The 27,228-nt window shown below is 37.7% G+C and overlaps 1 protein-coding gene across 4 annotated transcripts in view; it reads right to left on the reverse strand.

The window, feature by feature from the left end:
- DCTN4 (dynactin subunit 4) overlaps positions 1-27,228 on the reverse strand; it is a 33,624-nt gene that overhangs the window by 2,944 nt on the left and 3,452 nt on the right. For 2 of the 4 annotated variants that reach the window (XM_036090649.2, XM_078066747.1), the window contains exons 3-13: positions 25,465-25,643; positions 17,362-17,405; positions 16,276-16,383; positions 15,128-15,148; positions 14,650-14,723; positions 14,309-14,421; positions 13,905-14,014; positions 6,842-6,915; positions 4,786-4,840; positions 3,684-3,791; positions 2,136-2,233 (exon numbers count right to left, since the gene is read on the reverse strand). In XM_036090649.2, the coding sequence (XP_035946542.1) occupies positions 2,136-2,233; positions 3,684-3,791; positions 4,786-4,840; positions 6,842-6,915; positions 13,905-14,014; positions 14,309-14,421; positions 14,650-14,723; positions 15,128-15,148; positions 16,276-16,383; positions 17,362-17,405; positions 25,465-25,643 (984 nt within the window). The remainder of the gene's footprint in view (positions 1-2,135; positions 2,234-3,683; positions 3,792-4,785; positions 4,841-6,841; positions 6,916-13,904; positions 14,015-14,308; positions 14,422-14,649; positions 14,724-15,127; positions 15,149-16,275; positions 16,384-17,361; positions 17,406-25,464; positions 25,644-27,228) is intronic. The other 2 variants (XM_036090650.2, XM_078066748.1) reach the window with 1 other exon arrangement.

Raw genomic sequence — 27,228 nt, forward strand, 5'->3', positions numbered from 1 at the left:
CTTGGTTTTTTCCACTCAGTTTATCACAAACACTTTTCCATACTGGTATATATCGATCTTCTCCATTCTACTTAATGGCTGCATAGTATTCTATTATAGATTTACTGTAATTGTATATACTGATGTTACTGCCAGTTTTCCTGTATAAACAATGGTGCTGTGAATATCCCTTTACATTTATCTTTGTGTGCATGTGGTAATGTTTCTATAGGATACAGACGGATATTAACTCAGAACTCTAAAGGAATTTCTGGAACACCATAATTGAATTAGTGTTTTTGTAAATAAGCTCTGTAAATTAGAAATTTTTAGAATAGAAAAATAATCTCTTTAGTTGAGATTTCCATTTTGATTTTCTCTGACATGCACTTGAAGTTTGTGCTTTAATAACTTAGCTTCAAACAAAAAGTCAAAGTGCAATGAAACAGAATTTGATCTACTATTCAAACGATACTCTAAGAAAAGTTATTGGATTTAAACATTTACATAGTATTATATAGTATTAATTTCCAAATATCTGAAAGTCCTAAAAGTGCAATGTGAAATATAATTAATTCAATTTTTTATTACTCTGTCATGTAATCTGACTAGAATTTGGTATCTCAGATGATCTTTCCAGCCGCTGACCTTGGTTTAACAAATTTCTATACCGAATTAATGTCATTTAAGGATCCACATAAAGCAAGGATTACAGAGAATGCATTTTGTATTGTATTAACTCAATAATGCATTTTATACTGTAGTAAATAACTAAACCCTTGATTTGTAGGATTCATTAAAAAAAAAAACTCAGTTATAAATAGTAAGAAGGCAAAAGTTAGTGTCTTTCTAGCCTAATTTCCCAGGCAACCACTGATATCTGGGAAGCTTTAAAAAAAAAAAAAAGAAATGCAGATTTCTGGTGTACCCCTAGACCTGCCAAAGAGAAATCTCTGGGGTGGGGCCTGGAACTCTATAGAACAAAACAAAACACCTGCCCTGGTGCTTTCTGAATTAACTCAAGTTTGGCAATCACTGCATTAAACTCATCTTTGCCCTTTGTTTTTCCCACCCATCCCATGTTATTTCTTCTTTCAATGTCTTGCTGAGGGAGCTTTGGATCATTCTGTTAAAAAGACCTTACATGTTCCTTGTGTCAGTATATGAAGCTATTCTTTTCAGCTCCAAGCCTACCTTCTATATCTTGCTTTGTGACACAGGATTCTGCTGTCCATGTCTCTCTGCTTTGTAGGCTGGCTCCCTGTCAGGCTCATGTCAAATGGAGGGACTCTAAAGGACACTAGAAACCTGGAGAGGGAAGGGGCTTACTCCTGCCTATGAGCTGCCTGTGTGTGTGTGGTTCCTGTGGGCCTCACTCCAGCAATGCTTCTTCACCCAAGAAGGGGCAGTACCCGTTGCAGTTTTATTTATTTATTTAACGATTTTATTTATTTATTTGACAGAGAGAGACACAGCGAGAGAGGGAACACAAGCACGGGGAGCGGGAGAGGGAGAAGCAGGCTTCCCGCAGAGCAGGGAGCCCAATGCGGGGCTTGATCCCAGGACCCTGGGATCATGACCTGAGCTGAAGGCAGACACTTAACGACTGCGCCACCCAGGCGCCCCCCCGTTGCAGTTTTAGACTGGATCCTGACTGATGTATCCTCATCCAGGGAGAGGGTTGGTTTTTTACTTCTCAGTTATTAGGTAAGAGCGAGTCAAATCTATTACTCAAGGGGCAGGTGGGGAGGGGTAAGTGGATAAATCCAATGATAAAACTATAGAGAGAGAATACTGTATCCTGTCCACAACTATTAAAAATAATGCTCTTGAAAATTTTTATTAACAGGGGAAAATATTTACTATTTAAAATGAAACAAGGATTAGAAACTGCTTACAGAATGATCCCAACAATGGAAGAAATATATGGAAGGACGAAGACCAAAATGTTAATGCTGCTTATCTCTGGTGGTGGGATTTTATTTTCCTTCTTCATAGTTTTATATATATTCTGCAAATTTCTACAGTAATTATTTTTATAAACAAGAAGAAAAAATCATCTTAAAAAATCAAGATAAAAAAACTGAGATCTGTAAGTGGGCCTCCTATATTAGCCAACTGTGGTATGTTGGGGGGATCACTAAGAGATCACTCACTCAGGATCATCCTGAAAGTCCTGGGGTTCTGCCAACTCATCATACTCCGCTGCTGCATCCTTGCCAGCTAAAATGAGCTCTTTGGGCGGCACCACCACCTGGAGAGCAAAACAGAGAGGGTTGCCTCAGAATGGGTCAGTGTGTTGTAGGACATTCATTCAACAAAATACAAGACAGCAGTACACCAACCTAAACATATAGAAGTTTCAAGTTTCAAGAAACAGAGTATTACTTCACTTTTACAGAGTTTAAAAACTTACTATTTAGGAACACAGACATTTCTAGTAAAAGTACAAGAACAAAGAACAGTTAAGCATTCTTCAGACTAAGCCTTATGTTGTTACTAGGCCTCAACTTTGCTAAGGCAGAGGTTAGCAGATAACAATGTCAACCACATTTCTAATTATGGATACGAATGAGGCTGGGAGGTATAAAGAGAAAGATAGCAAGTCTACAAACTGGGTGTACATGTCAGGCACTTATTTCTGTCTCACGGGAACAGGTTATTAGTGTTAATAAAAAAAGCAAGGACAGATGAGTGTCATCTCTCTTTGAAAGTGATGCTAATAAGTGAAATCATTAAAAAGAAAAAAGAAAAAGGGGATAAAGAAATTCTCTACTAATAAGTATTCTCTGAATAACAGCTAATGAAAGATATAGACATCATTTCTATCAATTTTTGTTGTATCATGCTGAATTATGAGTCAATAATAGATTGCCCATTGAGTAAAGTTCTTGATCTAAAATTTCAAGTACTAGATGAATCGCCAAATAGCCAAACGAAAAAAGGCCGCATTTTATTCATTCAACTAACATTTACTGAAAGTCAAAATCACCTATTTTAATATTTAGTGCTATGCACGCTGTATGTAAGTGAAGGGCATCTAGAGGAGGCATACCAGCGTTTAAAAGGACATGTTATTTCCTAGGAGTCTTGAAGCCTGAGTATGTTAGACAGAGAGGTGTGGGTATGTACGTATGTCAGGGAATTGCATTCTAGGAAGAAAGAATAGCGTCTGCAATTCTCCAGCATGAAAGCTCATAAGCACTGCATCTGCTTGGATTATATGCATTAATATGTATGATTTGGAGAATGCTAGATTTGGGGATCTGGGGGAAGGTCATCCTGGAAGAACAGATAGAGGGGGGACCACCGAGAACCTCTCATGCTATGCCGAGGAATTTGGATTTCCTCCCTAAGTCAGAGAGATGCCAAATGATCAGTATGCCATGATCAAAGTTAGATTTTAGAAAGATCACTCTGGTGGCCAAGACAGACGATAGGCTGGAATGGAAGTGGGGGTAGATTCCAAACAGGTCAACAAGGACGTTACTGGCACAGTCCAGATAAGAAAGGATGAGACCTTCAAACAGGGCAGTGGCAGTGTGATTGTGCATAAAGTAAAAAAAAAACTCGAGATGAAATCAAAAGAACATGATGACTGCTTGGATGCGGAAATGGAAGACAGCATGGAGTCCTTTAAGCCAGGTCAATAGGCCCCTCCAGGAAAAGTCAGGGTCTCTCAGGATGAGGCAAAATGCTCCTACCTTGGCAGTGCTGTTGATATTATCCGGATCCCCCTCCTCGCACTCCAGCAGTGTCACGTGGGTAAGGTTCTCCACTGGATTCGTAAGCGTCAGGAGGACCTGGCTCTCCTGGGGAACAGGACAAGCCTCTCTCAGACATGTTCCACTACTGCCACCTAGGTCCACTTTCTTAGTTGCTGTACCAAGCATTTCACAAAATCACTCCCGAGCAGTAACACCCCCCTACACCTCTACATCACTACATTCTTAAAGTGCTCACGGATTCCTATTCTATTATTTATAGATTAGGCTATATATGCTCTGGAGTTCCTCAAATTACCTGAGGAAATAGGGCAGATCCCATAGAAAGGGCCAGGTACTAGATTCAGAAATTCTGAGGAACGTACATTATCCAAGTGATTAAAGTTTACAACTCTTGCTCCATCCAGTCCTTCACGTAAGGACTCCTAAGCAATAACTTAGTATGCTTAGTCTGAAAGTCCTCACAAATAAAGTATGAGAGCCACAGGGTAGCCAGACACAGAAAAGGACTCTAAAAGACTTTTAAGATTTCTTGACCCATAATTTGCCCTTGTTTGGTACTTTGAGATTAGCGAAATCTTTCAGATGAACGTGGACTCCATAAATGTCTTCATAAGCAGCATGAAAGGAAAGAACAAAAGGGACTGTTGCAGAATATACAACTCATGGAGGGGATGAGGGGGCATAGATAAGGAACTCAAGGAAGAGAGGGGCTGTGGTAAAGAAGAAATCCTGTTCATTCATGGTATCTGATACACGCACAGACATGGGATGTGGAGAGTCTCCTGGCTGGAGAAGAGCTAAAGATGTCTGTGGGGTAAAACATCTTCTTTCTTTCCCCACCCATGATTCCATCTTTATATAATGTGCACGCTGCTCCTTTTAAATGTATGTCAAAGATGCTGTTGCCAAAAATCCCAGCTTAAAGAAGTTAAAAATCCCAATCCCTTTATGATTTCAAACTTTCTTTTCTATCCCTTGCTCCTGAATCTCATTCTAAATACACACAGCCACCCACATACACATACACACACATCTCTGATCAATCCTTTGTCTTCCAGTCAATAAGCAAAGTACTAACCTTCATGTAGCGAAGGTTGGGAATTGACATGATTCTCACTTCTGGGATATAATTGCTATGTGTGAATAAAAAAATCCATTAATGTTCATTGAAGTCGCTTAAAATTATTGTTACTTTTTTTTAAAGTGATTTCAGTGAAGATTTCTTCAAGTTAATTAGAATACGTCACAGAAAAAGAATTTTAAAGAATCATACCATCATAGTAAGAACTTAAGACATGAAACCAACTGGTAATGAGTTCTTTCTGAAATCGTTATGTACACTTCTATTTAGAGCCTATATATCTGTGTGCATCATGGTAGGTATCTTCCTTATACATTTGCTAGATATATTTTTTGAGATTTTATTCATTTCTGTAAATCTAAAAGGCAACTGGTTAAAGGACCCACAACTGACTTAGTAACACACTGCAGAGGTGGAAACACACTACCACATACTTATCACTTTTATAAAGCACTATGCGCCAGGCAATGTTTTAAACACTTTAAATTTAACTTATGTAATTTTCACTGTGACTGCACGAGACAGGTGTTATTATCATCACTCCCATTACAGAGATGAAGAAATTCAGCTTGGGAGAAGTAACTTGCTGGTGAGTGGCCAGGATTCAAACTCAAGGCTCCAGGGTCCTTCCCCTTAACCACTGTTTTGCTGCCTCTCTAAGTAAGACAACAGAATACTATACTCACATGTGCTTAGTCTGAACTCAAAATCACCCAGGGTCAAATCTCAGCTTAGTGTTTATATACTTATTCTTTCCTCCAAAGTCAACAGACCAGCATTTCTCAACATTTTTGACGGCTGGAAGGACTTATTTTTAATTGCTGCACAATATTCTACAACCTGAGTGTACCTCAATTTAATCAACTATTTGTTAATGGTTCATCAGCTTGACACTGAAATTGTTTTTAGCTTTTTGCCATTAAAATGTTACAATACACATCCTTACATAGGTATCTTTAGATATTGGTGGTTTTGTTTCAACAGAATAGATTCCTGAAATAGTACTGCTGGTTTAGTCTATTTAATTTTGTCTTGATATTCCAGACCACTCTCCAAAAAGACTCTAGCAATCCACAAGCCTACCAACAATGTATGCAAATATGTTTCCCCACATTCTCACGAGCACTAAATGCTCTTTATTTAAATAACTTTATTATTTTAAACTTTTCCTATCAAGTTGCAGAGTCTTTCCATGTATTCACTGACCATTTGAAATTCCTCTTCTATAAGCTGCCAGTTCAAATCCCACTCACATTTTTATCTTTCCAATCTGTGGGAATTATGTCTTCCAGGGACATTAAATTTTTATCTGTCATGGAGTAGCAAATATTCTTTCCTGCTCTATTGTCTGTCTTAGGATTCTGTTGTCAAATATATGTGTATATATATGTATATATATATATATATATATATATATTACAAGTCATGTTTGTTGTTTTTTTTTTTTGCTAAGGGCCAGCTGTCTATTTTCTTCTTTAGTGGTTTCTGGGTTTCCTGCCTTACTTAGTTCCCTCTAAGCACTTCTTGCCCTGAAGTCAAGACAATATTTCCCTAATTTTTCAAAATATTTTTGTTTGATAGGTGGTTTTTGTACACAAAATTCCCTTCTATTGACAAGTCCCAGTGAATTAACACTAATAATCACTTTTATCCCACTCAATGACTGTTATCAGAACATAAGATGAACACTGTTGCAGGGATACTCTTTCATTTGCTATGCTTGGTTATTTTTTACTTTAATATTTTGGATCATTACCAAAATCAGGTTCTTTATAATTTGTAGTCAATGACCAGTGACTCTCTGTCCAATAATCAACTAACAATCACTGCCCCAGACCACATCATCACAGTGTCCCCTGATGCAAACAGCCTGGATTCTAGGTTTATTTGTTTTAAACTTCATGGTATATAACTTGAAACCTAAACAGAAGAAATAGCAAGATTATTCTGATGTAGTTTTTCTTTTCTTTTGTTTTTAAGCCCAGAGTAAATACATTTTGTGTTGAAAAAGTCAAAGAACAGTAACTAAAAACACTGATCCCAAAATACTCACACAGCAACCAGTTGGATTTTGAATTTGATAGATGTTGGATTAAATTCTGGCTTGCTCAAATTGTGTTCACATTTCTAAAAAGAAAAAATTATAGTATGTATCAGAGGAAAACAAGAACAAACCCTGCTGGATCCACAGAGCTGCTAAATTCGGAAGGACAGCACTGACTCGAGTTTTGCGGTTTTATTCTGCTACAATACCACACGTTTTGAAATACTGTGTATGCCACTGATTGCCAAAATTTGCAAAGATGATTTGGACTTGTCTGGACGTAAGCAAGAATATCAGATATTATTATACCTTTGCGGTGCTTAATAACTACTGAAATAGTAACGACACATACTGAGTGCATACTAGGTGTGTTGAACCATGTGCTCCTTAATTTAAGTGGGTTTATTTTTTTTTTTTTAAGATTTTATTTATTTATTTGAGAGAGAGAGAGCACATGAGGTGGGGGAGGGTCAGAGGAAGAAGCAGACTCCCCGCCGAGCAGGGAGCCCGACGCGGGACTCGATCCCGGGACTCCAGGATCATAACCTGAGCCGAAGGCAGTCGCTTAACCAACTGAGCCACCCAGGCGCCCAATTTAAGTGGGTTTAAACAACACATCGATTTTGTAAGGTGAGTGTAGGTACCAAAACTATTATTGTCCCCATTTTACACATGATGAAAATGGGGCACAAGAAGGGTAAGTCATCTGTACAACTCCACAGAGCCAGTGAGAATTAAAACTGGGTCAGGGCACCTGGGTGGCTCAGTCAGTTGAGCATCTGACTCTTGGTTTTGGCTCAGGTCATGATCTTGGGATCATGAGACTGAGCCCCGAGTCAGGCTCCGCGCTCAGCTGGGAGTCTGAGATTCTCTCTCTCTGCCCCCCACTCACGCTCTCGTGCTCTCTCTAAAATAAATAATCTTAAAAAAAAAAAAAAAAGAATCAAAGCTGGGATTTAAATCTAAGTAGTGTGATTTCAGATCCCATGCTTTAAAATACAGTAACAATTTTTTACTTTCTTGAATGGATACTACATATACCTGGTTTAAAAAAATCTCTTAACAGTACAAAATAGGAACAGTGTAAAGGTACCCATTACTTGTCCCCTTGTCCTCCTCCCCAGAGCCCAACCAGTATCTCATGTGTTTTCTCACAAATAGCCTGTGCACATACAAGTATACACACACATCGTCTTTTTTACAATAACATAAAAGGGAGTATTTTATATACTCTTCTGCCCTTTGCTTTTTTACTTATCTTAGAATTCCATGCCAGCACACAGAGCTACCTCTGTATCTTACTGTAATCATTTCCGTAAAACTTATTCAACCATACCCAAATTGATGGATATCTGGGATGTTTCCCTGATTTTGCTACTATAAATAATGCAGCAATCAGTTAAGTATTCTTGTAGATCAGCCATTTCCCACGTGTTAACTTTTGCTAATCTGGTTAACTATCAAATGGTATCTCACTGTAGTTTTAACAGACATTTCTCCGATTATTGTAGCACTATCTTTCATGTTTATTGGCTACTGGGATTTCCTCTGCCGTGACTTCTATGACACTGTTTACTGGGTATTCGTATACTGACTGGAGTATCTTTTCCTTACTAATTTGCCAAAGTTCTTTACATGTTCTGGACACTAATCCCTTAATTACATATCTTACAAATTAATTTTCTCAGGCTATGGCCTATCTTTTCATTACGACAGGTTTTCTTTGGAGTGCAGGTGCAAGTTTTAATGTGTCAAATATATAATATTGTCCTCTATAGTTCGTGCTGATTTGTCTTATTTATGGAATACTCTCTTACCCAGAAGTCAAAGATTTTCTTGTTTCCTTCTAGAAGTTTTGCTCTTCATATGTGCTCATTAAAGTTTCTAATGTTCCAGGGCGCTTGGGTGGCTCAGTCGGTTAAGCAACTGCCTTCGGCTCAGGTCATGATCTCAGGGTCCTGGGAATGAACCTCGCATCGGGCTCCCTGCTCAGTGGGGAGTCTGCTTCTCCCCCTCTCCCTCTGCCCCTCCCTCCTGCTCATGCACTCTTCTAATAAATAAAAATTATCTTAAAAAAAATAGTTTTTAATGTTCCTGAAATTGACTTTTGTGTATGGTGTGAGACAGAGACCCAATTTTATTTTCATGTGATTATTTGACCTAGCAAAATTTAATAGGCTATTCTTTCCCCAATGATCTGCAATGCTGTATTTAGTAAATACCAAGTTTCCTCACACCCATGAGTCTGTTTCTGCTTTCTCTATTCTGTTCCAAGTCTATTAATCTATATATATGCATATTGAAACAAATTTTTGTTTATACACACATTTTAATTTTCCTTCCCTCCCCCCCTTCCTTACACAAAAAGTGTGTACTTGCCACACACCCTGCTTTTTGCATTTAAAAATATATCCCATATTAGTACATTCTTTTTTAGAGTTATAGTACTCACTGTGTGGATGTACCATAATCTGCATATTTTGGTTTGTATTTGTGGAGGCCTATCTACCCTGAAGACAGATGGATCAATAGGAAACTGCTTATTTACTTTTGGTAAATATGGTGAATTATACAGTCAACATGAATCTTGTATAAAGTTTTATTAATTTACATATTAAAATTTACTATCATTAATCTTCTTCAAGGAATCGACTTTCGGTTTTATTGCTCTTTTGTATTTTATTTTATTTTTATTTATTCATTTATTTATTTTTTAAAGATTTTATTTATTTATTTGACAGAGAGAGACAGCGAGAGAGGGAACACAAGCAGCGGGAGTGGGAGAGGGAGAAGCAGGCCTCGCGCTGAGCAGGGAGCCCGATGCGGGGCTCGATCCCAGGACCCTGGGATCATGACCCGAGCAGAAGGCAGACACTTAACTGACTGAGCCACCCAGGCACCCCAACTCTTTTGTATTTTACAGTGGTTCTTAATTCATTAGTATCCTCTTCCTTCAAGTTTCTTTGTACTTACTTTGCTGTTCTTTTCCTAACTTCTTAAAATATCTCCTGAAATTACTGATCTTTTATTTCTTCTTTTCTAATATATAGATTTACTTCTAAGCACAGCCTTAGTTACATCCTATAAGTTTTGCTCTACAGGAATGACTGATTCCTAACTTAATTGCATTATGATCAAATAATATATTCTAATAATGTCATCTTTTGAAAAATGTTGAGACTAACTTTATGACCAGTATACAGTTAATTTTTATAAGTGTTCTGTGTGTATTAGTAAAGAATATATATTCTGCAGATATTGAGTACATGTTTATTCTCTCGGTTACCAAGAGAAGCATGTTGAATTTCCCCAAATTCTCAAATGTTTATATATTTTGAGTCTACGTTATTTAGTGCATACAATTATAGAACTGTTACATCCTCTTTGTGAATTATTTCTTCATGAATTATCCATTTAAAAATTTAGTATTTACACAATCTATCTTCCCCAGCTATCTTCACTTCCAACCTTTCTGAATTCTGTTTATGTTTCTTGTGATTAGCATGTAATGGGTAGGCATTTTGTTGGTTTTCTTATTTAGTTGTTTAACAAGCATTTAGTTCACTGGCATTTATATAAATACTGAGATATTTGGCTATAAATCTATCTCACTACATACTTTCTATTTGAACCACCAGTTTTATGTCCTTTTCCCTCTTTTCTTTTCGTACGTAGCCTTTATCAAGCTGAGAAAGTTCTGTATTCCTGTTTTTCAGAGTCCCCCCCCCCTTTTTTTTAATCATGAACGGGTGTTGGATTTTGTCAAATGCCTTTCCTGCACGTATCAATATGATCATGTGTTTTTTTTTTAGTCTGTTGATGTGATGGATTACATTGATTTTCAAATGTTGAACCAGCCTTGCATCCCAGGGATAAATCCCACTTGGTCATGGTGTATAATTCTTTTAATACTTTTTGGATTTGATTTGTTAGTATTTTGTTGAGGAGTTTCTATGTTCATGAGAGATACTGCTTTGTAATTTTCTTGTAATGTTTGCCTTGTTGATACCAGGGTAATGCTGGCCTCATAAAATGAATTAGGAAGTATTCCCTTTGCTTCTACCTTCTAAAACACATTATAAGAATTGGTATAATAAAATATGTGGTAAAATTCACCAATGAACACGTGAGCATGGGACTTTCTGTTTTGGAAGATAATTAATTATTGATTCAATTTCTTATTTAATACATATACGTCTATTCAGATCATACGTTTCTTCTTGTGTGAATTTTGGCAGATTGGGTCTTTCAAAAAAATTGTCCATTTTATCTAGGTTATCAAATTTGTGAGCATAAAGTTGTTCACAGTATTTCTTTATTACCCTTTTAATTTTCATAGGCGCTCAAGTGATGCCCCCTTTTTCATTTCTGACTAGTAAAATGGGCCCTCTTTTTTTCCTAGTTAGACTGAAGAGAGGCTTATCCATTTTATTGGTCTTCAAAGAACCAACTTTTGGTTTTGTTGATTTTTCTCAATTGAGTTCCTATTTTCAATTTCATTGATTTCTGCTTGAATTTTTTTTTTTTTAGATTTATTTATTTTAGAGTGAGTGAGTGTGGGGGGGAGGGAGGGAGGGGGAGGGGTAGAGGGAAAGAATCCTGAAGCAGCTTCAAGATTCAAGCAGAAATGTGTTGTTTATTTTTTTTTTAAAGATTTTTTATTTATTTTGACAGAGAGAGATACAGCGAGAGAGGGAACACAAGCAGGGGGAGGGGAGAGGGAGAAGCAGGCTTCCCGCCGAGCAGGGAGCCTGTATTACACAATTGCATTATGATCAAATAATCCCTTGATGCGGGGCTCGATCCCAGGACCCTGGGATCATGACCTGAGCCGAAGGCAGACGCTTAACGACTGAGCCACCCAGGCACCCGAAATGTGTTGTTTAATCTGCACATACTTGGGAACTTTCTAGTTTTCTAGAACACTTTCTACTTTTCTCCCATGGTGGTCTGAGAGTAGAAACTGTATGATTTCTATTCTTTTAAATTTAATGGGTTTTTTTTGTTTGTTTTTTATGGCCCAGAATGTAGACTGCCTTGGTGAATGCTCCAGGTGAGCTTGAGAAAAATGTGTATTGTTAGATGAAGCAGTCTACAAACGTCAATTTTATCTAGTGATTGATGGTGTTGAGTTCACCTATGTCCTTACTGATTTTCTACCTGCTGGATCTGTCCATTTCTGAGAAGGGGGTAATGAAGTCTCCAACTATGAGAGTGAATTCATCTATTTTCTCTCTCATCTACTGCAGCTCTATCAGTTTTTGCCTCACATAGTTTGACACTATTGTTAGGCATATACACGTTAAGAACTGTTATGTCTTCCCGGAAAATTAACCCCTTTAGCATGACATGATGCCCTTCTTATCTCTGTTAACTTTCTTCACTTTGAAATCTGCTCTGTCTGAAACTAATACAGCTACTCTTCTTGCTCTCCAGTGAGTAGTGTTAGCATGGTGTATCTGTTTCCATCTGCTTACTTTTAATCTATATGTGTCTTTTTACTTAAAAAGTGGGTTTTCCTTCTTTTATTTAAAGTATTTGTTGAGTACAGTTGACACATAATGTGACATGAGCTTCAGGTGTACAACATAGTGATTCAACATCCCTACATGCTACGCTCACAAGTGTAGCTACCATCTGTCACAACACTATTACAGTATCATTAACTATATTCCTATGCTGAGCCTTTTATTCCTGTCCATAAGTAGAAGCCTGTATCTTTTCCTTCTTTCTTAGAAAGCTTTTGCATTATAGCAATTTTCTAACATATGCAAAATACAGAATAGTATTAGAAATTCCTAGGTACACGTGACCCAGCTTCAACAATTAGCAACTTGTTAGCAACAATGGCCAATCTTGTTTCATCTATACTCTCACCCATTCGCCATGCCTATTTTGAAACAAACATCAGACATCATGTCATTTCATCCATAATATTCTGGTATACATCTCTAAAAGATGAAGATATTTTTAAAAATAACATTATTATTATCCCTAAAAACATGAGAAGTTCTTGTAATAGCATCAAAAATCCAGCTAGTGTTTAACTTTCTCCAAAGGTTTCATAAATGTTTCTTCCCTTCCTCCCTCCCTCCCTGGCCCCTTTCTTCTTAGGTTTTGTTTGAATTGGGATTTAAATGAAGTCTACACACTGTGTTTGGTTGATATGCCTCTCAGGTCTCTTCTAATCTACAGCTGTGTTGTTAACGGTAGCCACTAGTCACATGTGGTTATTTAATTAATAAAAATGAAAGACTTAGCACCTCAGCCACACTGTCACATTTCAAGTGCTCAATAGCGACCCTTGGTGAGTGGCTACCATGTTGGGCTGTGCATATACAGAACATTCCCATCATCAGAGAAAGTTCTGCTGAATAGCATTGATCCAAAAGGTTTCTTTTCCATTTTCTTTTGGTTTTCTTTTACAGTGTATTTATTGAAGAAACTCAGTTGTTTTATAAATTCATAGAGGCTGGATTTTGCTGATGTTTCTTCTTTCTTGCTTTCTTTTAAATTACTATTATTTTTTTTTTTTTTAAGATTTTATTTATTTATTTGACAGAGAGAGTGAAAGAGCACAAGCAGGGGGAGCAGCAGAGGGAGAGGAAGAAGCAGGCCCCCTTCCAAGCAGGGAGCCTGACGCGGGACTCGATCCCAGGACCCTGGGATTATGACCTGAGCTAAAGGCAGATGCTTAACCATCTGAGCCACCCAGGCGCCCCCCTCTTTTAAATTATTTTATTACTCCTCTTTGTTTCCTCTCTACCAGCTTAAAAGTTATATATTCTTTCACTACTCTTTTAGGGGTCAGTGCTCTGAACTTATTAACCTTCAGGTACCTCAGTTTCCACATCTATAGAACAGGGGTAACAATAGTACCTTCATCTCATAGTTGGGAGGATTTTTATCTTGAAAGCATTTAAAATGGTGCCTGGACACCAAGTACATTCTCTATAAGCATATTTTATATTTACTACATTCCAGAAGTTTCGGTATTGGCCAGATACCAATGTTTAATTTATTTCTGCTTTTCTCTGGTACAAATGACAATTGTGCAGAATGGAATAATTACCCGACAGCGCAGGGACCGTTTGATCAGAAGATGTTTGTGACGAGGATAGAGCTGTGAAGCACAGACTGGCTGGAAGTCAGGCTGCAAGAGGCGCTGCTGAAGGGTGGTCACTAGCATGAAAGGCAGAACCCAGGCTTAGTTTACAATGACTCACTCAAAATCACACTTATGAGATAATCATATGAAACAATACTTCCTTTGTGAATAGTTCTTCAAAAACTACAATAGAGAAATTTGATATTTTAAAGTTCTTCAAATGATTGTATCTATTTCATTTGTTACTTGATTTATTTTACTACTAACAACCATGATGCCTTAAATATCTCAAAACTCAGGGTGTATTAGTAACAAAAGCAAAATTAGATGTAAAATAGAAACAAAGCAAAATAATATAAAAATATTACCCTCTGTTAAATTTACTGGTCTTATATAGTAATCTTCAGGTAGCGGCTCCACTTCGTCTACAGCCTGAGCTGGCTCAATCTTTATCTCTTTCTGGTCCTCTCCTTCTTTAAGGCTAAAAGATAAAAAGCACTAATTTCTCAAAGGTCCACCTGTTCATCTTCAAAGTCTATGATATCAATAACTGAAGTATTCTTCTATTGTAGAACATTCTTTCTCTGTTCAGGTCTTTTCTAAGCATGACAATCTTCTTCCCCAGTAGCAACTGTTTAATGTCACATTCCTTCAATATTCATTTTGATACCTGCTTTTCTCCTCAAAGCCATTTAATGTCCAAACTTACGACAGTCCAGCAAGGGTACTGATGGTTGCACCAGCTCGTGGTCGCTGAAGCCTGGTTCCAAGACCGTATTTGTCCTAAACAGAGTTCAGAAATTCCAATTATAAATCCCATTTTTATACATCCTATTTACCAAAAGAAAGACTTTTGGGTGGGACAGCATGAGAAGCTCAGGGAAATAAGCAAAAAAAAAAAGCTAATTTGAAAGCTCCTTTTAAAGAAAGTAATTTGTAGCCCCACATCATCTTATTTTTAAAATAATAGCAAAAGCACCAAACATGGAGACTGAAATACATTAGTAGAGTAAAACTGAACTAAATGTGATTCTTTTTAAAAACTATTAATCTAAAAATATCTAAGCTATGACTTAGACCAGAACTATGTGGAGTGTCTAAGGCAAACGATGAATGTCTTCTTGGAACACCCAGTGATCATCTGCTAACTTCTTCAAGGTTAGCAAGAATCATAAAAGAGAACTTACCACTACATGAATAGTGTGTTGCTGTAGGCCCCCAAATAGCAGCAGGTTGCAACAGAGACAAAAAAATGCAGCATAAGACAGAAGCAAACTCATACAGCAGGCAGGTTATAAGGGAAGCTGGAAGAATAATGCCTTTAATTCAAATTTCTCTCCTACATACACTAGTGCATATGCTGATTATACCACTGGGCTATTCTGAAAATTTCATTTAGACTTCATGAAAGTCTCTGGTAAATGTACATGCTTTGCATATTTTAATGTTTTTATTAAGTTCTAAACTAAATATTTTTATATGGACCTCACCAATCCTTAGGGTTTCAATGGCTTAACTAATTCTCATGCAGAAGCAGTATGACAAGTTACATTTCCTCAACTGTCAATCTACCCCACAGGATTGTTGTGAGGATTAAATATGTGAAAAGTCCTTATTAGAACAGTGCCTGACACATCACTGCCCTTCAATAAATGTTACTTATTCAATGTCAACCTGCTCGACCCCAAGCAAGCATACAGAAAAGAAATTGTTCTTTGAGAGCAAATAAAACTTGGGGGACAATAACAAAGGTTCCAAATCCTAATCTTTTGCTTCTGGATTGGTAGTACACAAACTACTAGAGAATGACTTCCTTAAAGAATTCCTATCAATGACATTGGCACATATTACTATTTATTTAACCATGCAAAAGGCACCGTGTAAGAGTCAGCGTTCTTCACCCTGGAGAACTATAGGAAGCTGCCAGAAATAATCATTTGAGCTGGGAAACCATTACTATAGAATGTCAAAGGTGGCCTACCTAGGTAATATGAATAAAATCTAACAATTGCCCATCTTCTCTGACTTTTCCGATTAAGAGTTCTGTGGTACCTACAAAATTAAACACTAGCCCTGGGGAATAATCAGCAAAGAGAGGGCAGTGATGCAAAAAGGAACACAAGTGTCCTTAAAACTCAAAGAACTCAAATAGAGTAAATGATATGGCAAAAACCTAACTGCTGGACTTAAAAACCTATGATTTGAGAAACTTTCCTCTGCTACCTATCATTCAGAAATCTAAGGTCAGTGGCCACCTTCTGAAATGATCACTGTTCTCAAGGCACACAGGTCTTGTTCAATGAACTGCACACTCCTTTTTGTACCACGTCCTCACCGAAAAAGCCAAAGGCATATAGTTTCTACGCCGTGCCAGTTTCTTGCGATCTCGCTCAACCTTCTCTTTCTGAGCAAGCTGCTGGTAATATTCAATCAGTTTGTTCATCTGTAAGAAATCAAAGATGCAGTAATTGTTTTCATGAAAAAGCTAATAGGAAATATGTAAAATTAATCAATAACACTAACTGGACACATAATGAACAGAGAAGACAAATGACTACGGTAGGCAAATTTGCCCTTTTCTTCAAAGTGAATGTCTCTTCATTACATTTCTCTGAATTATTTGCAATATTAAAATGGAACCTTTAAGTTTAACAATGGGAAGAAATGGGCAATGAAAAGGCTAGGAAATTTCATGCCCTCTTTTCACTCCTTTTTTACTTCATTACTTATTTCCCCTTACAACTACTCCCATTTTTTCTGCATGGCCACAGGCCTATCTACTTCTAAGAATGTGACATCTTGTACTGTCTTCTCCCCCACTCATATATTTTCATTTTTAAAGTATGTCTTAACCCTAAAAGCAATACATGTTAATTGTGAAAACTTCAAGCAATATTAAACATAAAGAATAAAAAGCAATACTTCTCTTATGTCTCTTGTGCCCAAGTCCACTCTTGCCCTCACTAAAGGTATCTGCAATTATCAGCTTAGATATCTTTCTTACACACTACAGACGTGGGTATGAGATTACATTTTGCACGCATTAAAACAAAAACCCCGTGTATAGATATACAGCTTTTATACGTCTGAAAATAAGTATTTTTCCATATAGCGGAAAAACTTATTATTTTATAACTTCTTATTTCACTAAAAACAAACACATACTGTTTTCTTTTTCTGATTCACAGCCTGACTACAGAACTAAAGCTACAGCTAGGTTTCTCTATTAACTTAAGCCAGACTAGAAAATATAGCCATTGTGACTTAAATGTCTTATGAGAAGCCCTTTCTGTGTAACAGACACCAAAATACATATCAAAGATTTCTGGCATATGCCATATCCACTGATAAAATGGAAGATCTTCAGCCTTTTTCTCCATCTTTTCTTAGTTCATCCTCTCTCTGATGACGCTTTACTTACCCGTTGCGTGTGAGGATTTTCAGGTTCCTGCCAACCACCACTAGCTGCAAAACAAAAGGACATTAAACAAATTTTCATAATTTGGTATTTTTATTTTCATAAAAACAGGTCATCTGCAGGCCACAAAATGAAACTTAAAAACATAAAATCATAGAACTTTTTTTTTTTTAAGATTTTATTTATTTGACAGAGAGAGACACAACGGGAAAGGGAACATAAGCAGGGGGAGTGTGAGGGAGAAGCAGGCTTCCCACCAAGCAGGGAGCCCGATGCAGGGCTCGATCCCAGGACCCCAGGATCATGAGCTGAGCCGAAGGCAGATGCTTAACAACTGAGCCACCCAGGTGCCCCAAAATCATAGAACTTCTAAGAAATAGTCCTATGAGTTATATAGACCAGAACATTCAGAATGAAATTTTCATTAAAAATAATGATGGTGACAGGGGCACGTGGGTGGCTCAGTTGGTTAAGCGACTGCCTTCAGCTCAGGTCATGATCCTGGAGTCCCAGGATCAAGTCCTGCATTGGGCTCCCTGCTCAGCAAGGAGCCTGCTTCTCTCTCTAACCCTCCCCCCCTCATGTACTCTCTCTCTCGCTCATTCTCGCTTTCTCAAATAAATAATTAAAAAAAAAAAAAAATGATGGTTGACAAAGATAACCACCCCCACCACAACTAACACATGCATAGCTTCTGTGCCAAGCATCTGAAATGCATTACATTTCATTTTATACAATAACCCTCTGACATGGGGATTCTTATTATCAGTCTCATGAAACTGAGGCTCAAAGAGGTTAAATAACTTGCCCAAAGTCACACAGATAGTAAGTGGTAAAGCTGGGATTCAAACTCAAGCAGCCTGACTCTTAAGAACCTGATCTTATCTAGAATACTGTGCAATTTCTATGTTCTATGACCTTGATTCAGAGAAGAATTTCTTACATAAGAAACAAACAGCACAAATCACAATGGAAAAGATTATTCCAGAAAGCTAAAACCATAATGAATACAGCTGACTCTTGAACAACATGGGTTTGAACTGTGAGGGTCCACTTATAGGTGAATTTTTTTCAATAAATACAATAAAGCACTGTAACTGTATTTTTTCTTTTCTAGCTTACTATATTATAAGACTACATATATACAATACATACAATATACAAAATATATGTTCATCAACTATTTATGTTATCAGTGTGGCTTCCAGTCAACAGTAAGCTATTAGTAGTTAAGTTTTTGGGAAGTCAAAAGTTACATGCAGATTCTCGACTGCACAGTGAGGGGGGTCAACACCTCTAACCTCTGCATTTGTTCAAGGGTCAACTGTATATCTCAATAAAGCTAACAAAAAAAAAAAAGGGAAAAAGTAAACTATAATGAGATACCATTTTACAACCATCAGTTTGGAAAAATTTGAAAGAAGTCCCACAGTACTAGAGCAGCCAAGGATCTGGAGCAGCGGGTAGTCTACTCTTATTACTAGTGGGAGCAAAAACTGGTAAGCCATTTTGGAGAGCTGAAGATGTAGACAACTTAAAACAAGCAATTTTATTTTCAGTTATGCAGAGAAGCCTTTAGTCTTGGACTTAGGAAATACAGACAAGAATGTTTCTAATAGCACTGTTGTCAAAAGCAAAAAAAATGAAGGCCTAAATAAATGTCCATCAAGAAGAGACTGAATAAGTAAACTGTGGTAAGTCATGCATAAATCAGCTATGTATCAGGAACATAATGCCAATAGAGAAAAGCTGTAGTAGAATACATATACAGTATATTTCCATTTGTTTCATATTGAAAAAACATTGTTAGTGGCTACATACATATGTGGAAAAGTATAAAGACATGCATGGATACCGATAAACACTGGATTCAGGACTGGTATGATTACTTCTCTGGGAGGCTGAGGAAGGGGGATCTAGTGGGGATAGGCTACACAAGGAGCTTAAACTGTTTTGGTTATGTTTAATTTCTGAAGCTGGGTGATAAATACATGAATGTGTATTATCTGTATAAGTAAAAATAACCTTTTTTCAAAACAAAAAGGACGCTTGTTGAAGGTGACACCACACCTTCTTGCAAGAAACGACAACAATATCCTTTAGTATGATATTCATATTTTAAAGGTTGCCTTACTTAAGACAATCATGAAAAATAATATGTGAAAGAAATGTTTTAGCTGTAATACTTCGAAAAATCTAGATGTTTTACCTAACTGCTTTAGAACTGGTAATTTATTCTGAAGAGCAATTTGGGAGACATAACGATCTCATTTCCTTGCACATTACAGACAGAATGGCTTACTTATAAATAAACAAATAGTTCTAAAGTGGTTTCAGAGTTTCTCAGACACCAATGACATCATGAAAGAAAAAATTATCTGTACTCTTTAAGAGCTCCCAGTATTCAATTATTATTGTCACGATACCCTAGAGGAGATAGACTTCTAGAAGTAAACACAGGTTTTAAGCTCTGAAATATAAATTCTCCAACATTAATGGCTCATAATCTAAAAAGCATAAAACATTCTCTTAAGAGTAACACTCAGAAATCTATTTGGACTTCTGGGCTTTGTTTCTTTACCTTGACAACAAGAGACAAAATACAAACACAGAAAAATACGCTTCAAAAAAAATACACTTCAACTCACTGAGGCATACATACTCTGCCACTTTGAGATTGTTTTTCATATTTAACTTACATTCATAAGCAAATTCAAACAACTTACTTGCTACACTGATACTAAAATACACAAATATTTACTGACAATCTAAAGATGCTATAGACTCTTTCTAATAAAAATCACATTTCAGGAAATATCTATCCACCAATGAGCAACAACCAAGAGCTCAAGCATTCTAAACCAAAGAGCAAACACAACAGAATCAAGCATTAAATTTTTATTTATTTTTTTTAAAAGATTTTATTTATTTATTTGACAGAAAGAGAGCGAGAGCAGGAACACAAGCAGGGGGAGTGGGAGAGGGAGAAGCAGGCTTCCCGCCAAGCAGGGAGCCCGATGCAGGGCTTGATCCCAGGACCCTGGGATCATGACCTGAGCCGAAGGCAGACGCTTAACGACTGAGCCACCCAGCTCCCCATGACCCCAGGATTACGACCTGAGCCGAAGGCAGACGCCCAACGACTGAGCCACCCAGGCACCCCAAGGATTAAATTTTTAAGAAGAGAGTTGAATCTAAAGAAACCTGACCCACATTTACTTCCAAATTGTGTAATCATCTATAAGAAGTTTTTACTTAAAGTCCATCTTCATTTTAGTTATGTCAACTGACATAATGAGTTCATTATGGGCTTCATCATAGACTAGTAAGCTGAAATTTTAAAGATTTTATTTATTTATTTGAGAGAGAGAGACAGTACAAGCAGGAGGGAGGCGGATAGGGAGAAGCAGACACCCCACTGAGCAGGGAGCCCAATGTGGGGCTTGATCCCAGGACCCTGGGATCATGACCTGAGCTGCAGGCAGACACCCAACTGAGCCACTCAGGCGGCCCCCAAGATGGGAATTCTTACCAAGTCTAAAAAGTTTCAGAAAACTGAATAAAATTTCAGAAAGATAAAAGACATGGGGAGTTAGCAATGCAACTATTTTTATAAAAAATAAATAGCAACTCAAGATTTTGAACTGACTACACAGAGTTTCTACTCTCTGATGTTAACCATGGAGTACCGGAAATGTAAAAATAAAGGAAGTTTCCCAGTCAACAAAGCCAAAAGACAACCGACAGAATGGGAGAAGGTATTTGCAAATGACATATCAGATAAAGGGCTAGTATCCAAAATCTATAAAGAACTTATCAAACTCAACACCCAAGGAACAAATAATCCAATCAAGAAATGGGCAGAAGACATGAACAGATATGTCTGCAACAAAGACATACAAATGGCCAACAGACACATGAAAAAGTGCTCAACATCTCGGCATCAGGGAAATACAAATCAAAACCACAATGAGATACCACCTCACACCAGTCAGAATGGCTAAAATTAACAAGTCAGGAAATGACAGATGTTGGCGAGGATGTGGAGAAAGGGGAACCTTCCTACACCGTTGGTGGGAATGCAAGCTGGTGCAGCCATTCTAGAAAACAGTATGGAGGTTCCTCAAAAAGTTGAAAATAGAGCTACCCTATGACCCAGCAATTGCACTACTGGGTATTTACCCCAAAGATACAAATGTAGTGATCCGAAGGGGCACGTGCACCCCAATGTTTATAGCAGCAATGTCCACAATAGCCAAACTATGGAGAGAGCCTAGATGTCCATCGACAGATGAATGGATAAAGATGTGGTATATACATACAATGGAATATTAGGCAGCCATCAGAAAACGAAATCTTGCCATTTGCAACGACATGGACAGAACTAGAGGGTATTAAAAAAAAAAAAGAACTAGAGGGTATTATGCTAAGTGAAATAAGTCAATCAGAGAAAGACAAGTATCATATGATCTCACTGATACGTAGAATTTGAGAAACAAGGCAGAGGATCATAGGGGAAGAGAGGAAAAACATGAAACAAGACAAAATCAGAGAGGGAGACAAACTGTAAGAGACTCTTAATCTCGAGAAACAAACTGAGGGATGCTGGAGTGGAGGGGGGTGGGAGGGATGGGGTGGCTAGGTGATGGACATTGGGGAGGGTATGTGCTATGGTGAGTGCTGTGAATTGTATTAAGACTGATGAATCAGACTTGTACCCCTGAAACAAATAATACATTATATGTTTAAAAAAAAAAAAGAAAAAGAATAACCAATATAATATTAAAGAAGGACAAAGCTGGAGAATTCACCCTAGATAGTTATTAAGATCTATTTTTAAACTTTTTATTTTTATGTATTTTAATTTTATTATTTTTTATCATGAATATGCTTTTAACATACAGTGTTAGATGCAGTTGTACAATATAGTGATTCAACAATTAAAAAAAAAACCCAAAACAATTCTATACATTACTCAGTGCTTATCACAATCAGTGTACTCTTTTTTTTTCGTTGTGGGACTTTTTAAAAACTTAATTACTTTTTAAATTCCAGTATAACCAATGTACAGTGTTATATTCGTTGCAGGTGTACAATATAGTGTTTCAACAATTCTATGCATTACTCAGTGCTCAAATAAGTGTACTCTTAATCCCCTTCACCTATTTCCCCCATCCCCCCACTTACCTGCTCTCTGGTAACCATCAGTTTGTTCTCTATAGTTAAGAGTCTGTTTTTCTTTGTCTCTTCTTTTCTTTGTTCATTTGTTTTGTTTCTTAAATAAACTTTTTATTTAAAAAATAAATAAATAAAGGAAGTTCCCTTTAATAAAGGTAAGTGCAATCTCCACCCTGAAATGCTCAAATGATGGAAAGGTAGTTAGTGCCTTAGGTGGTCTTTAGGTCAAAACACACACACAATTTTTCTGTTTTACTGCTAAACATTTTACGTAAATACATGTGTCTTTGAGCATGTGTTTAATGCTCCAGCATATTTGGATATGGAAATGCTGGGCAGAAGGATAAAAGCCATTTATTTTCAATAAACGGTGAAGGGGTTTTTAAGAGTACACTATTATGATGAACACTGAGTAATGTACAGAATTGTTGAGTCACTGTATTGTACACTTGAAATGAATGTAACACTGTATGTTAACTCTACTAGAATTAAAATAAATAAATAAAATGCCATTTATTTTGTTAAAATAAAAACAAACATAAATAGGGGCACTTTGGAGCACCTGGGCGGCTCAATCAGTTAAGCGTCCAACTCTTGATCTCAGCTTGAGTCTTGATCTTAGGGTTGTGAGTTCAAGCCCCAAGTGTGGGGGAAAAAAAAGGGGGGGGTGTGTCTGGGTGGTGTAGTCAGTTAAGTGTCTTACTCTGGGTTTCGGCTCAGGTCGTGATCTCAGTCGTGACATCGAGCCCCAAGTTGGGCTCCACACTCAGCATGGAGTCTGCTTGAGATTCTCTCTCCCTTTGCCCCTCCCACTCATGGTCTCTTTCTCTCTCAAATAAATAAATTAAATCTTTAAAAAAAAAAAAATAGGGGTCCCTGGCAGGCTCAGTGAAGGAGGAGCATGTGACTCAATCTCGGGGCTGTGAGTTCAAGCCCCATGATGGGTGTAGAGCTCACTTAAATAAATATACTTTAAAAATAAATAAATATAAATAAATAAAATTTTAATAATTATCAAACTGCTCTCCAAGGTGGTAGTAGATGAAAGGACTATTTTGCCATATTCTTGCCAACACGTGATATTACCAAATCTAAAAAATTTGCCAAATCAATGAAGTTTTAATTTGTATTAATCATACAAGGCAATTTATGGATACTCAAAGAAAGAGTCAAAATAAAAAGAAAGGGCTAATGAATGCAAGGCCACACAAGGTGGATGGAAGAGCTGTGGAACCAAAGAGGGCTGTCTCAAGAGAAGATTCTCAAAGACCTGGTGCCCACTTAACTGTGAAAAAGATTTTTGTTGGTGGCATTAAAGAAGACACTGAAGAACATCACCTAAGAGATTATTTTGAACAGTATGGGAAAATTGAAGTGATCAAGATCGTGACTGACCAAGGCAGTGGCAAAAAGAGAGGTTTTGCTTTTGTAAGATTTGATGACCATGACTCTGTAGACAGGATTGTCATTCAGAAATCCCATACTGTGAATGGCCACAACTGTGAAGTAAGGAAAGCCCTATCTAAGCAAGAGATGGCTACTGCTTCATCCAGCCAAAGAGGTCGAAGTGGTTCTGGAAACTTGGTGGTGGTCGTGGAGGTGGTTTTGGTGGGAATGACAACTTTGGTCGTGGAGGGAACTTCCGTGGTCGAGGAGGCTTTGGTGGCAGTCGAGGTGGTGGTGGCTATGGTGGCAGTGGGGATGGCTATAACGGATTTGGTAATGATGGAAGCAACTCTGGAGGTGGCAGAAGCTCTAATGATTTTGGCAATTACAACAATCAATCCTCAAATTTTGGACCCACGAAAGGAGGAAATTTTGGAGGCAGAAGCTCCGGCCCCTATGGTGGTGGAGGCCAATACTTTGCCAAACCAGGAAACCAAGGTGGCTGTGGTGGTTCCAGCAGCAGCAGGAGCTACGGCAGCGGCAGGAGGTTCTAATCACTGCCAGGAAACAAGGGTTAGCAGGAGGGGAGAGCCAGAGAAGTGACAGGGAAGCTACAGGTTACAGCAGATTTGTGAACTCAGCCAAGCACAGTGGTGGCAGGGCCTCGCTGCTACAAAGAAGACATGTTTTAGACAATACTCATGTGTATGGGCAAAGAACTCGAGGACTGTATTTGTGACTAATTGTGTAACAGGTTATTTTAGTTCTGTGGAAAGTGTAAAGCATTCCAACAAAAGGTTTTAATGTAGTTTTTTTTTTTTTGCACCCAAGCTGTTGATTGCTAAATGTAATAGTCTGATCATGACGCTGATCAGACTATAAGACGCTAAATGTGTCTTTAAAAAAAAAAAAAGAAAGGGCTAAAAAATGTCAGGGGAGAGACACAAACTTGAGTTGTAACTTTATAAAGGTTAAGGTCTTTCCATGGAATCTGCAAGGTTTGGAGGAGTTTGGAGTCAAGATAAAGATCATTTTAACCCGACTGTGGGCCCTTCTATGTACACATTTTGGTTATTGATCATTTTTACTTCCACTTCTGAGAGCTGCTCTTCTTATCCTTTGCCTAGTTTTTCTTTGGGGCTTCTTTCTTGATTTACAAGGGTTCTTCATTTTTGGTTATTTATCTTTAGTCTGTTATATATGACCCAAATATTTTTCTTAGTTTGTCACTTTTATCTTTTAAATTTGTTCATGGTGTCTTTCATCATCAGGAGTGTTTATGTTTTATGAAGAGCATTAACATTTTGATTCTAAAAAAGTGTCGGATTTACCAATGCTATTTTATCAACTCTAAGGAAACTCAATAGTTTACCCAGTCTTAGATGGAACATTATACTCCATAAATGTGAGAATTTGGAAACACAGAAGATTTACCTCTGAATTTAGCTCCTGCCTTCCAACAGGTAACAGAAATAATCATCTGTGGGCAATTTTAACACTACCAATTTCACAAAATCTCATGTTGAAGTCCGCCTGACTCACCCACAGATTTGTCTGCCATGCCTACATCTCTAGATGTCCAGCGACAAAATCCACAGGCCAGGTAGTAGGCTTTCTTCATGGTGGTCTTGGCAGGGTCATCTGGAAGTTGTGTGGAGATGCTTGTTGCCCGAGTAGAGAGAGTGTGCATACAGCCGGGACAGTCAAAGCAGTTGGCACACCTATAATACAACACCACTGTTATTCATCTGACAAATATTTATCAAGCAACTGCTATGTGCCACACACTGTTCTAGGTGTTAGGAACTCAAGAGGGAACTATAAGGGAGGACTGTCTCTCAACTAAAAAGAAATAAAAAACATATTAAAATCTTGTTTTAAAATTTAAAAGATATTACATGTTCATTTAATTTTTTTAAAAATGCAATCATCACCAAAGTTCCTGAAGAATTAGAGCCTGACCCAATCCTACTCCAGAGAAAATCACTATTAAACAGCCCAGATTTAACAATTTCAGATTCTATTTAGGCTTATACAGACCACAAAGATTTCTGAGGAAGAGAGAGGTCACCGCTTATGCCTTTAGACAGGACAGAGCAGCTGCACAATGAAAACTCAAGAGGCAATACTACAATAGGCTGTGAAACTGGGTCTGGAAAACAACTGTTTGTTTGCTGTGCCAGAGAGCTGACACAGAAACCGAACGATGCTATCAAACTGCAACAGTTCAGGAGCAGTGCCTTTTCGGGGCTTTCTGTTCTCTCCTTAGGCACTACTCTTCCTAATGCTCAGCCAACATTTCCCCTTCGGGGGCCCCTGTGCCTTGTTGCTTGTAACTTTTTCACCATCTGAGATTATCAAGATTTCACTCCTAGTCCTGGACTTACTCTGAAGCTCTGTTCTACAACTCTAATTACCTGTGATATTTTGCCATAACATCCTCATATAAGGATAATAATGGTATCTACACACTGTTCACTGCTCACTGATACTTTGAGGATTAAATGATGAAATCCATGTGTGGAGAGCACACAAAGAAACAGTGTCTGGCTTATTAGGAACTATTTCTCGGGTTCAGGAAAGAAAAGTCATGGTGGTTCACATCCATGGAGGTGTAAGGGTATGATTGGTAGCAAAGGACTTATACACTAAGCTAAAAACCAAATGGCACCCAGTGACAATGAGCACACCTACTACCCAGATCTTGGTTTTTAATACCATTTTCCAATAAAAGGAACCAGGGCTCCTTGGAGAAATGGCTAATTCAAGGACTGAGGCAGAGTCCTGGGATGAGCCTGGAGTATCTTGAAGGACCAAAAAATAAGAAATTGCTCAAATGAATGAACAGCCCCCCCCCCCAACCCATGCAACAATGGGGGTACGTCAAAGGGATATAGGAGTCTACCAAAAGAGCTCCCGATGGCCAAAGCTGGAACAACGTGAGCAAAAAAATAAAGTGGTACTGGATTATATCCCAAGGTATAAAATCAATATTCACGCTTTAAATAAATGATTAAATAAATAGGTGAGGAGAAAAATCTGCCTTTCAGAAGAATTCCAAATAATTTAAGTAGAGAACCCTCATGGAGGGGGAACATAACTCCCCACTATTTAACTGTCGGCTGTAAGAGTGTTTTCTTTCCAAAGAGTACAGTATAAAAAAAAGAGAAAAAATTCTATATTGGAGAAACCTGACAAACACTAGCTCAAGCCAGGTCATCAAGGCTAACATCAACAGTGATAAGTTCCATTGACAGTATGTACCCTTGGTGGGATGTAATGAAAGATGCACTTTACCTCTGTTGT

The sequence above is a fragment of the Halichoerus grypus genome, chromosome 2, assembly GCF_964656455.1.
Source record: "Halichoerus grypus chromosome 2, mHalGry1.hap1.1, whole genome shotgun sequence".
NCBI lineage: Eukaryota > Metazoa > Chordata > Mammalia > Carnivora > Phocidae > Halichoerus > Halichoerus grypus.